Raw genomic sequence first — 15,268 nt, forward strand, 5'->3', positions numbered from 1 at the left:
TCTAAGTATTTTACTCTTATGATGCAATTGCTTCCTTAATTTCATTTTTGGATTGATTATTTCTAGTGTACAGAAATGCAGTTGATTTTTTTATGTTGATCATACACCCTGGAAACTTGGTGAATTCATTTATGAGTTCTAATAGTTGTTTAGAGGATTTCTTAGAATTTTTTTATACACAAGATCATGTCATCTTCAAATGGAGATAGTTTTACTTCTTCCTTTCCAATTTGGATGTCTTTTATTTAATTTTTACCCCAACTTCCGTGGCTAGAACCTCCAGTGTAATAGAAATATTGAAGCAGACACCCTTGTCTTTTCCTAATTTTAAGGGGAAAGCATCTAGTCTTTTACCATTAAAGAATGATGCTAGCCTTGGGTTTTTTGTAATTGCCCTTAACAGGCTGAAGAGATTCCCTTCTATTTAGTTTGTTGAATGTTTTTATCAGGAATTCCCTTCTATTTAGTTTGTTGAATGTTTTTATCAGGAAAAGAGTATGTTACTAGATTCAGTTTGCTGGTAATTTGATGAGGATTTTTGCATCCATAATTTTAAAAGATATTTTGTTCTGTAACTTTGTGTTCTTGTGCTTTCTTTATATGGATTTTTGGCATCAGGGAAGACTGGCTTCAGGGAGTTGGAAGGTGTCCCCTCTTCTTTTTTTAAAAAGTGTTTGTAAATAATTGATGTGTATTCTTTAAATGTTTGGTAGAATTCACCAGTGAAGCCTTCTTGGCCTCTTTGGGTAATATTTTTATGACAAATTCAACCTATTTACTTATAGGTCGATTCATATTATCTGTTTCTTGAGTAATTTTGGTAGTTTGTGTTATTCTGTGAACTTGTCTGTTTCATTTAAGTTATCTTATTTATTGGCATATAATTTGTTCATGATATTCCTTTATAATCCATTTTATTTCTGCTAGGTCATTGTTCTGTTCCTTTTTTCATTTCTCATTTTAGAAATTTGAGATTTGTTTTGTTTTGTTTTTTTGGTCAGTTGAGCTAAAGGTTTGTCAATTTTGTTGATCTTTTCAAAGAACTAGCTTTTGATTTCATTGGTTTTTTTTTAAACTTTATTGTCTTTTCTGTCCTCCATTAATTCCACTCTAATCTTTATTATTTCCTTCCTCCTGCTCATTTTATGTTTAGTTTGCTTTTCTTTTTCCTGTGTTTTAAGGTAGAAGTTTAGGTTATTGATTTAAGAACTTCTTTTTAAAATTATGAATTAAAGCTATAAATTTCCTTGAAGCACTGCTTTATCTGTGTCCTGTAAGTTTTTTGTGTGTTGTCTTTATTTTTCATTCATCTCGTTTGTTTATTTTTAGAGGAGGTCCTGGGGATTGAACCCAGCACCATGTATATGCTGAGCATGTGCTTTACCACTTGAGCCATACCCTCCCCCCCTATTTTTCATTCATTGCAAGTTATTTTCTAATTTCTTCTTTGGTTTCTCCTTTGATCCTTTTTTTTTTTTTTTTTTTAGGAATATACTGTTTAATTTTCATCAGCTTGTGAATTCCCCAGATATCTTTGTTATTGATTTTTATTTTTATTTTATTATAGTTGGAGAACATACTTTGTTTTATTTCAGTTTTTTAAAATTTACTGAGATTTGTTTTGTTGCCAGATATATGCTCTTTTCTGGAGAATGTATCATGTGCAATTGAGAATAATGTGTATTCTGCCATTATTGGGAGAGTTGTTTTGTAGGGTTCTGTTAGATCTAGTTGGTTTATAATGTTTTTCATATCTTTTGTTTTTTTGTCAATCTTTTACCTAGTTTTTCTACATAGAAAAAAGTTTTTAAATCTTTTTGTTATTCATGCTAAATAGGATATACATGTACTTTTTAAATACATTGTTAGATTTGGTTTGCTAATATTTTGTTGAGGATTTTTGCATCTATGTTCTTGAGAGCTATTGTCTATAGTTTTCTTTTGTAATGTCTCTGTGGTTTTGGTGTTAAGGTAATGCTGGCCTCAAAGAATGACTTAGGAAGTATTCCCTATGCTTCTGTCCTCTGAAAGAAATTATAGAGAACTGGTATAATTTCTTCCTTAAACGTTTGGTAGAATTCCTCAGTGAACCCATCTGGGCCTGATTCTTTGTTTTAGAGGTTATTAATTATTGAATACATTTCTTCTATAGCTGTGGGCCTATTCACATTGTCTATTTTGTGTGAGTTTTGGTGGAGTGTGTCTTTCAAGGATTTGGTCCATTTCATTTAGGTTATCATACTTATTGGCATAGAGTTGTTCATATTATTCCTTTCTTATCCTTTTAATGTCCATGAGATCTATAGTGATGTCCCCTTTCTCATTTCTGATATTAGTAATTTGTCTTTATTTAAGTTAGCCTGGCTAGAGACTTACTGTTTTTTATTGATCTTTTCAAAGAACCAACTTGTTTTGTTTATTTTCTTCTACTGATTTGAGGTAACATTGATTTATAACATATCAGTTTCATGTGTCCATTATATTTCCTTTTTTTCCCCAACCTTTTTTAATACAATTTTTTAAGGTTACATTGCATATACAGTTGTTACAAAATACTGGTGTACAACATTACATTTCTGCTTCTATATACCCTACAGTATGCCTACCACCTAATATTTACTTTCATTCTGTCACCATACAGTTGATCCCCTTTACCCATTTTGCCCTCCCTGTGACTTCTTCCTCTCTGATAACTAATACTTTGTTCTTTGTATCTACATGTTTATTTTTATGTGGTTTAGTATTTCATTTATTTTGTTTATTTTTTTATATTCCACATAAGAGTAAAATCATATGATATTTGTTCTGTGTGACTTATTTCACTTAGCATAACACCCTCAAGGTCCATCTATGTCATCAAAAATGCTAAGATTTTGTCTTTTATGGCTGAGTAATATTCCATTGAATATGTTTTCCACATCTTCTATATCCAGTCATCTACTAATGGACACTTAGGTTGTTTCTATATCTTGGCTGTATCTATATGTAAGCAATGCTGCAGTGACCGTAGGGGTGCATATATCTTTTGAGCTTCTCTTATTTTTTTGGAGGAGGAGGAGAGGTAATTAGGTTTATTTATTTATTTGTTTTTAGAGGAGGTACTGGGGATTGAACCCAGGACCTCACGCATGCTGAGCACGTGCTCTGCTATTTAAGCTATCCCCCTGCTCCCTACTTTTTGAATTAGTGTTTTCGTGTTCTTTGGATAAATGCCTCAGAAGTAAGATAGTTAGATTATATGGTAGTTCTAGTCTTAATTTTTTAGGAGTCTCCATACTATTTTCCATAGTGGCTACACCAGTTTACATTCCCATCCACAGGCTTCCCATATCCTTGTCAGCACTTATTATTTTTTGCTATCTTGGTAATAGCCATTCTAACAGGTGTGAAGTGATAGTTCATTGTGGTTTTGATTTGCGTTTCGTAAATAATTAGTGATATTGAATATCTTTTCATGTGCTTGTTGGCTATCATATGTCTTTAGGAAAATATTCAGTTCCTCTGCCCAATTTTTAATTGGGTTGTTTGGTTTTTTGTTGTTGAGTTCTTTCTATATTTTGGATATTAATCCCTTATAGAATATATATCATTGACAAATATCTTCAATTTGGTGTGTGGTTTTTTCATTTGGTTGATGTGCAGAAGCTTTTTAGTTTGATACAGTCCCATTTATTTATTTTTGCTTTTGAATCCTTTGCGTAAGGAGATATATCTAGAAAGATCACTGCTAGGAACAATGCCAAAGAGCATATTACCTATGTTTTCTTCTAAGTGTTTTATGGTTTCAAGTCTTTAATCCATTTTGAGTTGATTTTTTTAATGTATAGTATGAATAGTAGCCTAACTTAATTTTTGTGTATGTAGTTGTTTAGTTTTCTCAACACCATTTATTGAGGAGATTATTCTTTTTCCATTGTATGGTCTTTGCTCCTTCATTGTAAATTAATTGCCCATATGTGCATGGATTTACTTCTGAGCTCTCAATTCTGTTCCATTGATCTTTGTTTTTCTGCCAGTATCATGTCATTTTGATTGCTTTGTAATATGGTTTGAAATTAGGGAATGTACTATCTCCAGCTTTGCTATTTTCTCATAGTTTGGCCATGTTTTTTAAGTCATCCAGCCATTCTGACTTTTGATCGGTAGATTCAATCTATTTACATTTAGGATGGCTACTGACAGATGAGGACTTGGTAATGGCATTTTATCTTTTGTTTTTTTGGCTGCTCTATATCTCTAATGTTTCTTTTTCCTTGTGTTTCTGTCTGCCATTTTGGTTTGGTGTTTTTCTATGATGTTTTTCTCAGTTTCCTCTTTTTTTTATATTTTGTTTCTTTGTTCTAGATTCATGTTTTGTGGTTATTGTGAGATTTGTATAAAACATCTCATAGATAAAATAGTCCTTTTTATTCTGATAGCATCTTATCTTCATTTACCTAGATGGGTTTTGTCCTTTTCCTCTTCTACTTTTGTGTTTTTCTTATTTCAGATTATCCTTTTTATGTTAGGAGTTTGTTACCAAATTGAAGTAGCTATAGTTATTTTTTTATGCCCTTTTACCCTCTTTTAACCTTTATGCATAATAAAGTGTTTAAAAGCTATTCAGGGGGGTTCATATAGCTCAGTGGTAGAGTGCATGCTTAGCATGCATGATTCAATCCCCAGGGCCTCCATTAAAAAAAAAAAACCTATTCAGATAAACAGTTAAAATTTTCTGATTCTGTCTGTCATCTTACTCAAAGTTCTGTGTACTTTTGTCTTTTTGTTTCTGGTAGAAGAGCTCATTTCTTTTCTTTTTTAAAACATTTAATTAATTATTATATTATTTTTATTTTAGGGCATTAGGGGAAATAATTAGGTTTATTTATTTTTAGAGGAGGTATTGGGTATTGAACTCAGGACCTCATGGATGCTAAGCATGCGCTCTACCACTTGTGCTATACTCTCCCCCTTAGAAGAGCTCCTTTCAACATTTCTTGTAAGGTAGGTGGTGGTGATGAACTTTCTTAGCTTTTATTCATCTGGCAAAGTCTTTATTTTTCCTTTATATCTGAATGATAACTTTTCTGGATAGAGTATTCTTGGATGACAGTTTTTATCTTTAAGTATTTTGAGAATGTCATTCTCCTCCCTCCTGGCCTGCGAAATTTTTGCTGAGAAATCTGCTGATAGCCTTCTGGGGGTTCCTTTGTAGATTATCATCATTTTTCTCTGGCTACCTTTAAAACCTTTTTTTTTTTTTTTTGTCAGTGACTTGATGATTTTAATGTAATGTGTCTTGGAGAAGGTCTTTTTGCATTGAGGTAATTAGATATTCACTTAGCTTCATGGACTTGTATATCCCTTGTATGTCCAGTTTCTTCTCTAGGTTTGGAAAGTTTCCAGCTTTTTATTTTTTGTTTAAAGAAACTCTGCTCCATTTTCCTCCATTCTCTTTCTGGGATACCCATTACCCTAATGTTACCCTTCCTAAAAAGAGTTGGATAGTTCTTGGAGAATTTCCTTTCTAAAAATTATCTCTTTTCCCTCTTCTCTTGTATTATTTCTCTTTTCCTGTCTTTGAGCTTGCTAAGTCTCTCTTCCGGTGGTCTGCTCTATTTCCAATATTTTCTAATGCATTCTTTTTCTCATTTATTGAATTCTTCAGCTCCAGAATTTCTTTCTGGTTATTTTAGAGTTTTAGTCTCTTTGGTAGAGTATTCCTTCCATTCATTAATTATATTCCTGAGCTCATTGAACTGCCTTTCTGAGTTTTGTGTAACTTGTTGAGTTTCTTCATGTCACCTATGTTGAATTCTCTGTTAGTTAGATTGCAGTGTTCAGTGACTTTAAGTTTGGTTTCTGAAAAATTGTCATTTTCTTTGTGTGGTATATAGTGTTACTGTGATTCTTCATGGTGCTTGATGTTGCTCTGCCAGCACATTTGAAGTAACAAACATTTCCACTTGATCCTAATGATTTCACACATTGGAAATTAGAGATCTTTCTTTTGTTTTCCAGTAGATGGCACTATACCACACTTTTTTTTTTTTTTTTTTTTTTTGGTTTCTCTTATCTGAGCTGCCTCTGGTTATATTTTTACCACCCTCTACCACCTCTGTCCGAGGTGTCTTCCAGTGTCCTTGTTATCTCTTCTTGTGCCTCCAGAGTCGTTGGTGTCTTATTGTTGCCAGTGCCACTGATGTTGCTACTTGGGGTACCCAGATGGTGGCGGCTTTCATCCTTTCTGGGATCCCCTGAGTTCTGGCTCTGTAGCTGTGGTTTGAGAAGGGGAGTGAAGGAGGAGCTGAGGTCATGTGGATGCCTTCTTTGGTGGTGTGGGGTTCATGGGCTCCACCACTGCAGTTGGAGGGTGGTGAGGGGCCAGAGTTGTGGGTGCCTCGTGGCTGGAGGAATGGAGTCTCAGGACCCCACTACTGCTGCTCAAATCCTTGTGGCCATGGGCTCACCTGCAGCCAGGAGGCCAAAGCTGTATGCGTTGCCTCCCCTGCTGCTACCCTGTTCTCTGAGGCTGCAGGCATAGCTGCCATGGCCACATGATCATGTTTGCAGATGCTATCCCAACTCTTCCCCCAGTTCCTCTACCTTTAGATGTACTGGTGTGTGGAATTCTCTTGCTTCCTGGTGTTGGGCCATGACCTTTTTTTCATTGTGGATTTTTTTAAATTGAAGTATAGTTGATGTACAGTATTATTTATTATTATGTTATTACATATTATACTCCATTTATAGTTACTGTAAAATATTGTCTATATTCCATGTATTGTAAAATATACCTTTGTAGCTTATTTTATACATAATAGTTCGAACCTTTTAATCCTCTACTTCTGTATTGCCCCTCCTCCTTCCTTCTCCCCACTGGTTTGTTTTCTGTATCTGAGTCTGCTTCTTTTTTGTTATATTCAGTTGTTTGTTGTGTTTTTTAGAGTCTACATATAAGTGATATTATACAGTATTTGTCTTTCTCTGAGTTATTTCACTTAGCATAGTACCCTCCAAGTCCATTTGTGTTGTTGCAAATGGCAAGATTTCATTCTCTTTTATGGCTGAGTAGTATTCTATTGTATATATATACCACATTTTCTTTATCCATTCATCTGTTGATGGACACTTAGTTTGTTTCCATATCTTAGCAGTAGTAAATAATGCTGTTACGAGCATTGGGTGCATGTATCTTTTCAAATTAGTGTTTTTTTGTTTTTTCAGATATATACTTAGGAATGGAATTGCTGGGTCATATGGTAGTTCTATTTTTAGTTTTTTGTGAAACTTCCATATTGTTTTCCTCAGTGGCTGTACCAGTTTACATTCCTACCAACAGTGTCAAAGGGTTCCCTGTTCTCTACATCTTTGCCAGCATTTGTTGCTTGTGTCCTTTTTGATGATGGCCATTCTGACAGGTGTGACGTGATATCTTATTGTGGTTTTGATTTGCATTTCTGTGATGATTAGCAATGTTGAGCATCTTTTCATGTGCCTGTTGGTCATCTGCATGTCCTCTTTAGAGAAAATGTCTGTTCAAGTCTTGTGCCCATTTTAAGATCGGTTTGTTTTTTTTTTTTGATATTGAGGTGATGAGCTGTTTGCATGTGCATTGTGGATGTTTTACTGATTGTAGATTGAAGGAGAGAGACCAACATATCGTTTTGCTCTGCCATATTGCTGATGGCACTCCCTCTGCTCTAATTCTTGTTTTTCTTCTGCTTACTTTTGATTTATTTTTCTTTTCTAGTTTCCTAAAGTAGGAACTTAGATTATTGATTCTTTTCTAATATATGCATTCAGTGCTACAACTTTCCCTCTAAGCACTGCCTGTACTGCATCCCACAGATATTGATAAATTTTCATTTTCATTTAGTTCAAAATATTTTAAAATTTCTCTTGAGATTTCTTCTTTGATTCATGTGTTGTTTAGAAGTCCATGTATTTTGGGATTTTCCAGTTATTTTGTTTTTTAAATAAACTGGTCATTTGTTCTGTGAAGTGTCCTATAATCTGGGTTTTGCCATTGTTTGACTCTGCTATGATTTGACACGTTCCTCTGATGCTTGTAATTCCTATAAGTTGGAAATTTAGAGGCTTACTCAGGTTCAGGTTTGATGCTTTTGGTAGTGCCCTATACTTCTTAAGGATGTTAATGATGTCTGGTGTCTGGTTGGTGTTTGGTTGGTTTTTTGGTTTTGGTGGCCATAGATTTACTTAGTCATTGCCTGCTTAGATTTATTAAATCATCAGGCGGTCTTGTAGGTCTGACTTAGTGTTTATTATTCTCAACCTTCCTGGCTTAGAGTACTTTGTTTTTCTGTTTTTTTAAATTTTATCCTTGATTACTGTTCCATAATTTCCTTTGTATGCTTCTGTTTTCCTGTATGTAACTTAAGTGTTTTGTGTTCCTTAAGGTTTTAGCTTGGGTACCCTTCTCACTTTGTACACTCCCTGGCTAATTTTCTTTGGTTTAGCTACCACTTCCCCAGAGTTTCCAGTGTGGACTTTATTCTAAGCTCCAGGATCACGTATCCAGGATGCCTCCTAGGTATCCTGTAATTCTTCTCTGGGCCACTGAATCATCGTATTCTTTTGGTTTTCTCCTACCTCAATGGCTGCTGCTTGTCTCTCCTTATCTAGCTTCACTGGAAAGGCAGTACAGATTAAAGGTTATGAGTTCTGGCTCTGGTGCCAGACTCTTTGGGTTTGCACACCATTTCCATGGGCCAGTTATTTAAGTTCCCTTGTGCCTCATCTCATCTGTGAAATGTTACTAATAATAAAACTGTCTACCTCATTGGGTTTTATGAGGATTTAGAGTTAATATATCTAAAATGTTTAGAACATTCAAGAACTGTTAGTTGTTATCATGACTATTATTTCTCATTCTATTATCTGACCTTAAACGTGGGTGCTTTTTGGTACCTGGTCCTTGTTTCTTTTCTTCTTACATTCCCATGTCATCCATTCCTGTGCTTTTAAATACTGTCTCCTTGCCTATTAATTCCAAATGTTTATGCTTCAGTCTTGTGGGTTTAAAATACATAGAATCTAGAAGACCTTGGCTGATTTTGTGGTGAGTCTTGAAGATAGAATAACTGCTCAGATCTGTGTTGAGTTGGTGAGGGCTGGATCTTTATACCTCCCAAAACAGTCTTTGGATGTGAGTCTCCATGGGAAAGGGGTGTGACCTTGGGTAAAGCAACTCTTTTCAGCTGATGCAGTCCCTATAGATGAGGGCTGTCAGTTGGTAGCATTCCCAGGGCTCTAGTAAGTCCTTTATTTCTAAAGGTGATCTGGTGTCACATCACAGCATCTGCTACACTCCATTTCCCCCCATCTTAAGTGGTTTGACCATCTACCTAGTTGTTCAGTGACTTAGGAGCCATTTTGCATTCCTCTTCCCTCTAACCTTGATTCTCCTGAAACATTTCCTACCTTCATAACACACATGTCAAACGTTCTTTTCCTCCTAGCTCCTGTCAGTGACACCTTCCTCGTCTCTCCTGGCCTCCCAAGTGGTCTCCTTACCTTTTGCCCCTCTCCAGGCTCTGCCACACAGCAGAGAACAGTCCTCTTATACCTTAATCAGATCTGTCCACACTTCTGTTGCTTTTTAAAGGCTTCTCCTTGTACTTAGGGTAAAATGCCAAATGTTTACCCTGGCCTGCAAGGTCTGACTCTTGCCTCTGTCTCTAACCTGTCAGATGCTGGTCTCCCCTTCACCACTATGCTTTCGCCATCCTGGTTCTCTCATTTCACAGAAAAAACCAAACTGTTTCCCATATCAGGTCTTTAGCTCTTTTCCTGCATCTGGAGTGACAGCTGCCTTTGCCTTCCATATCCTTTTGGTCTCAGCTTAAATGTCACCTCCTCAAACCTCACTGAGAGACAGAAGATTCTTGTCCTCCTCCTCCTCCTTTTCCTCACCCCTATATTATGTTCTTGTTTGTTTCCTTTAGAATACTTGCTACATTTTAAATGTTAGTAGTATTCGGCTTGTTCTATATTCTTTTGTATCTGTATTCTCCCTCTAGGATGTAAATAAACTCCATGATGGCTGGAGCCATGTCTGTCTCATTCACCATTCTCAGCATCTAGCATAGCACTTTGCACACCTTGAGCACTCAGTATTTGGTGAATAAATGTGTGAATGAATGTACTAAGTTCCTCCTCAAAGCCTTAAGTGTAGGGGTTCCTTTTTCCTGTCTTTGTAGCATAGCCCAGCTCAAACTGAGAACCTATGAGTCAGTTTATGCACCTTTTTCCTCAGTTCTTTTCCCCAGTTCATTTAGCTACCATGTTTTGTCAATTTAAACCTTCATATCTCATCATTAAAATCATTAATAATCTCTAATTCCTTTATATTATTACATAGTTGGTCTTTCTAAAAATGTAATTATGACTTCATTTTTTGCTTACAAATTTTGAGTTATTGTTTATAGGGTAAATGTCTGAGTTTCCTAGTTGTGTAGAAGTACCATCTGCCTTTTACCTTTTTCTCCATTCTCATTTCCATCCATGTCTCCCCTTGTACACTATGTTCTAGTAGCGCTGACCTACTTAGGGTCATCCTGAATAATCTGCTGTTCTGTGCCTCCATGTCTTTGGCGTGTTCTTCTACCCCTCACCTTCCTGGGAAAATGGATGTTTAGTCTTCAAAACCTTCCCCAAAGTTAACCTCATCTGTATTAATTCAATACCTGGTACGAATCATTATTGCATGTAATAACACTATTGTGTGTACAATATACTGTTGTCATTTATTTACGTGATGTGCAGACTGAATTCTTTGTGGTCACAGATGTCTAATTACCTTTTACCTTGTGTGCCTATTACTTAACACAGGATCTCACACAAAAAAGGTGCTCAGTAAATCTTTTCTATATGAAATCTAGTGTAACCCACTCATTTTACAGATGAGGAAAATGAAGTCTAGAGAGGTGACTTGTCAAAACCTATTTATAAATTTGGTTAAAAGTAATCATTAGTAGTACTATTTGTATATTTGTATACTATACTTACCTACTTCTTTTATTTTGTTCTTTTTTTCTGTGAATAAGGTTGCTATGGTTAAAACTGGGCTCTAGAGTCAAACTGGTTTTGATTCTTGATTCTGCCACACATTTTGACCTTGAGCAGGTTAACCTCTTTAAGCTTCAGTTTCCTCAACTGTAAGGTAGTAATAATAATAGTTGCTTTATAGTATTCTTGCAAAGACCAAATGAGATAATCTGAGTAAAGGGCTTAGAGCAATGCTTGGCACAGAGTAAGCAGTAAATGTAGTTATTATTGTTATTATTAGTATCTGTCAAAGTTCATTGGCTTATAATGCCTCCTGGGAAAGGCATGAGATTTAGTTGTTACAAGCTGGTTCTGGTTCTCTTATAGGCAAGCTGACTGACAGAACAGCGAGCATTTTCCAAGGCAACCAAATGAAACTGAAGCTGGTCAATATTCAGAAAGCTAAGATCTCTACAGCTGCATTCATAAAAGCCTTCTGCCATCACAAACTCATTGAACTGGACGCTACTGCAGTACATGCTGACCTCCCAATCCCAGACATCTTAAGTGGACTCTGCAGCAATAGCTGGATCCAGCAAAACCTCCGGTGTCTCCTGTTGGACTCAACAAGCATCCCTCGAGATTCAGGGCTGCTGTTCTTTGGTCAGCTCACTGGTCTTCGTGTTTTAAGTGTTTTCAATGTCTGTTTTCACAGTGAAGACCTGGTTAATGTTTCTCAGTTACCAAAACTGGAAAGCCTGGATATCTCTAATACTCTGGTCACTAACATCTCTGCACTCCTTACTTGTAAGGATCGACTCAAATCTCTCACAATGCATTATCTGAAATGCCTGACCATGACCAAACCACAGATTCTCGCAGTCATTAGAGAACTTAAATGTCTGCATCACCTTGATATTTCTGATCACAGGCAACTCAAGTCAGATCTAGCTTTTCACTTGCTACAGCAGCAGGATATTCTGCCTAATATTGTGTCACTGGACATTTCTGGGGGCATTTGCATCACTGATGGAGCTGTAGAACTGTTTATACAGCAGCGGCCTGCAATGCAATTTGTGGGACTACTGGCTACAGATGCTGGATATTCTGACTTCTTTTCTACAGAGCAAGGCTTGAGGGTTTGTTTTTACCTGAAATAAGTTTGTTTCATTTGTTCAGAACGTTATTAAACCTTTGTTGTGTATCAGAATCTGTACTAGGCATTAGAGTTACAAAGACAGATAAAAAATCCTTAAGGAGCTTAACAGTTAAGAATTGTGTAGCTACTGTGTGGTAGGTTGTGAAAATACAACCTTAAACAAGATAAAGTCCTAGCCTCCTCGTCTTCTAGTCTAGCTTGGTAATGATAAGCAGAGCCATTTATACTTTACTTCCTAGGTGCCAGATGTCATATTTTGCACACTATTTTATGCTTTAATCATCCCATTTTTCAGATGAGGACATGGAAGCTCAGGGAGGTTAAGCTACTTATCCACAGTCATAGAACTGTTACATGGTAGAACTGGGACTTGTATCCAAGTCTGTGACTCTAAAACTAGTGTTCTTCACCTCTGTTAACAGCTAGGTATAGTTAGTAAGGCAGGTGATCAATATGCCTAACACTGTTTTTGGTGAAGGTATGACAAAAAAACAATTTTTAAAAGCGCCTTAAGAAAATTTGCTAGGGTGTGTTTATAGCCTCTCATGGTGCTATTTTTAAAACAGCATATATTTAAATATTTATGTCCTAAAATATTTCTTTTTTAAAACAGTGGCTTTCTACCTCAGTTGTACATTCTGATCACTCTGGAAGTTTTAAAATATCCTGATGCTTGTGTCCCATGGTCCAGAGATTCTGCTTTAATTAGTCTGGGACTTGGCCTGGGCATCAAGATTTTGAAAACTCCGTAATTCTAACGTGCAGCCAAGGTTCAGAACCACTGCCTTAAAAGAACCCTTTAAAAAAATAATTAAATTATACTTATGTAATTCCTCCTAAAGTGTGAGAGTAAAGTGACTTGCAGTCATTAGTTGTTTTCACATTTTATTCTTTTGATTTGAAAATAGCAATGGTTGTATAATTCTAAAGTTCTTTTAACTTTCTAGCATCTTAATGAAGGTGGAAGCTACAAATAGATAATTTAAACTTTCAGATTAAATGTATATAGTAGAGAATTGTTTACCAGGAATGTACATCTAGGCCTATGTCAGATTAATGGCATATCATGTCACAGTGATCAGAAAACCACAGCAATTAAAAAAATATATTTTGACACATTAACTCATGGTATATACAGTAACATGGGAGAAGTGCTGGAATATTCTATAGAGAGATTATGCATGTAGTTAGGATACTATCAGAGTGGGGACCCCAAAAGAAAATGAGTTTTGTTTCAGTAAACTATACTTGTAAGTTTAGTTTATTTTGAAAAATTTAAATTATGCATTATATAATGTTGGATATAGTGGGAATGGAGAGGAGAGACCACAATCTTCCTGAAACCAAGAAACTCTAAAGATCTTAATTCAGACTTATGTGGAGTGTAAGGTATGGTGACTTTAAAAGGTATGTTTCAGAAAATCTTATATTTAAGTATCTCTCAAATTAGATGTAAAATATACCAAGTATTTTTGTTGCTTGTGCTGATTAAATTTTGCTTAAATTAAAAGGGATGAAATTAAGTGTTAGTGAAAACCTTCTAACACAACAAATATGTTATTTCTTCCACCCAAAGTTAGGATGGGCAACATGTATTTCAATCCCTTTAAAATGGATGGAGAAGGGCACCCACCTTTACTACTGAAAGCCATGTAACATTTTCATTTGCTAGGAAATCCTTGTTGATCCACTGATGGGGTGTAGTAAGAATCCCTTATGAAGATTCTTTTGTAATGGCATTTATAGGAAGCCAAGGAGAGAGAGGATGATGCACCAGCTGTCTGGTCTTCTGCTTGGTCTTACTGTGTCTTATCCTTTGGTTCTCTTTCAGCTCTTAGATCTGGATGATCATAAACTTTAAAAAATTTTTAGAATATATCCAGTGTTTAGATTCTTAGGAATGTGTAGCTCCTTGGGCCATTGATCTATATATAGTACTTGAAAATTTTTTTTGAAATAATTTTTAACTTGACAGATCACTAGTTTTAAACTTTTTGCCAATTTGTTTTATCATATCATATCCTGTCTACACACACACACACACACACACACACACACACACACACACACACGAGTTTTTTTTCCTGAACCATTTGAGGGTAAGTTGCGTACATCATTCCCGTCTACCCCTTAATGTACTTTAGTTTGTATTTCCTAGAGCAAGGATAGTTTCCTTAATGATCACAATGCAGCTATCAAATTTCAGGAAATTTAATATGGAAGTAATACTTTTATATATATTTCCAGTGTTGATTATCCCAGTAATGCCCTTGATGAAATATCTGTCCTTTTAGTCCAGGATCATTTTTGCATTCAGTTGTCGTATTTCTTTATAATTTAAACCAGAAGGGTTCCTTAGTCCTTCCTGTCTTTTATTATATTGATATTTTTGAAGAATACAGAGCAGCTCTGTTTTGTTGGCTTTTTTGAAGAATGTTTCTCATTTTGGGGTTGTCTGATGTTCCTCATAATTACATTCAGGTTCTTCCTTCTCTGCCCGGAATACCACATAAGGAATGTTGTGTCCTTCTCAAGTGTATGACATCCTGAAGCACACAGTGTCCCTCATCAGTCATGTTAATTTTCATCACATGGTCAGAGTAATGTTCCGATACTAGATAAAATATCTAGGTATAGATAAAATATTATCTATATAATATTGTGTTGTTTCTATGCTACAAAGATAATCACTATTCTTCTTGCAATAATAAGTGATTTATAAGATATTCCAGGACTATACCAAAATCCTGGTCCTCATCAAACTATCTGATCTAGATTTAGAATCCTGTGATGATTCTTGCCTGAACCAAGCTTTACTGCAGTAGTTGCAAAGTGATGATTTTTCCAACTTCAGCTCTCCTTCTACACTTAGTAGTAGGCATTCTGTAAGGAAGAGCCCTTGCCTTCTCCATCTTACTTGTCTAATTTATCCTCCATTTGGACTCATTGATTCCTGTTGTTTTGGGTGGTTTATAATTCATAATGTTCTTAATAATTTCAATGCTCAATTTGCCACAAGTTGTCCAACAAGAGCTCCTTGAAAGTGGCTCCTGTGTCATTTTTTACATGCCCCCATATTGTTGTTGTTATTTTGATTACTTCTTTACTTACTTTACTTAC

General features: G+C 35.6%; 1 protein-coding gene across 1 annotated transcript in view; it reads left to right on the forward strand.

Moving 5' to 3' along the window:
• ZYG11A (zyg-11 family member A, cell cycle regulator) overlaps window positions 1–15,268 on the forward strand; it is a 55,107-nt gene that overhangs the window by 13,100 nt on the left and 26,739 nt on the right. Inside the window, 1 exon segment of the mRNA XM_032494652.1 lies at window positions 11,377–12,128. Coding sequence (XP_032350543.1) covers window positions 11,377–12,128 — 752 coding nt within the window.

The sequence above is a fragment of the Camelus ferus genome, chromosome 13, assembly GCF_009834535.1.
Source record: "Camelus ferus isolate YT-003-E chromosome 13, BCGSAC_Cfer_1.0, whole genome shotgun sequence".
NCBI lineage: Eukaryota > Metazoa > Chordata > Mammalia > Artiodactyla > Camelidae > Camelus > Camelus ferus.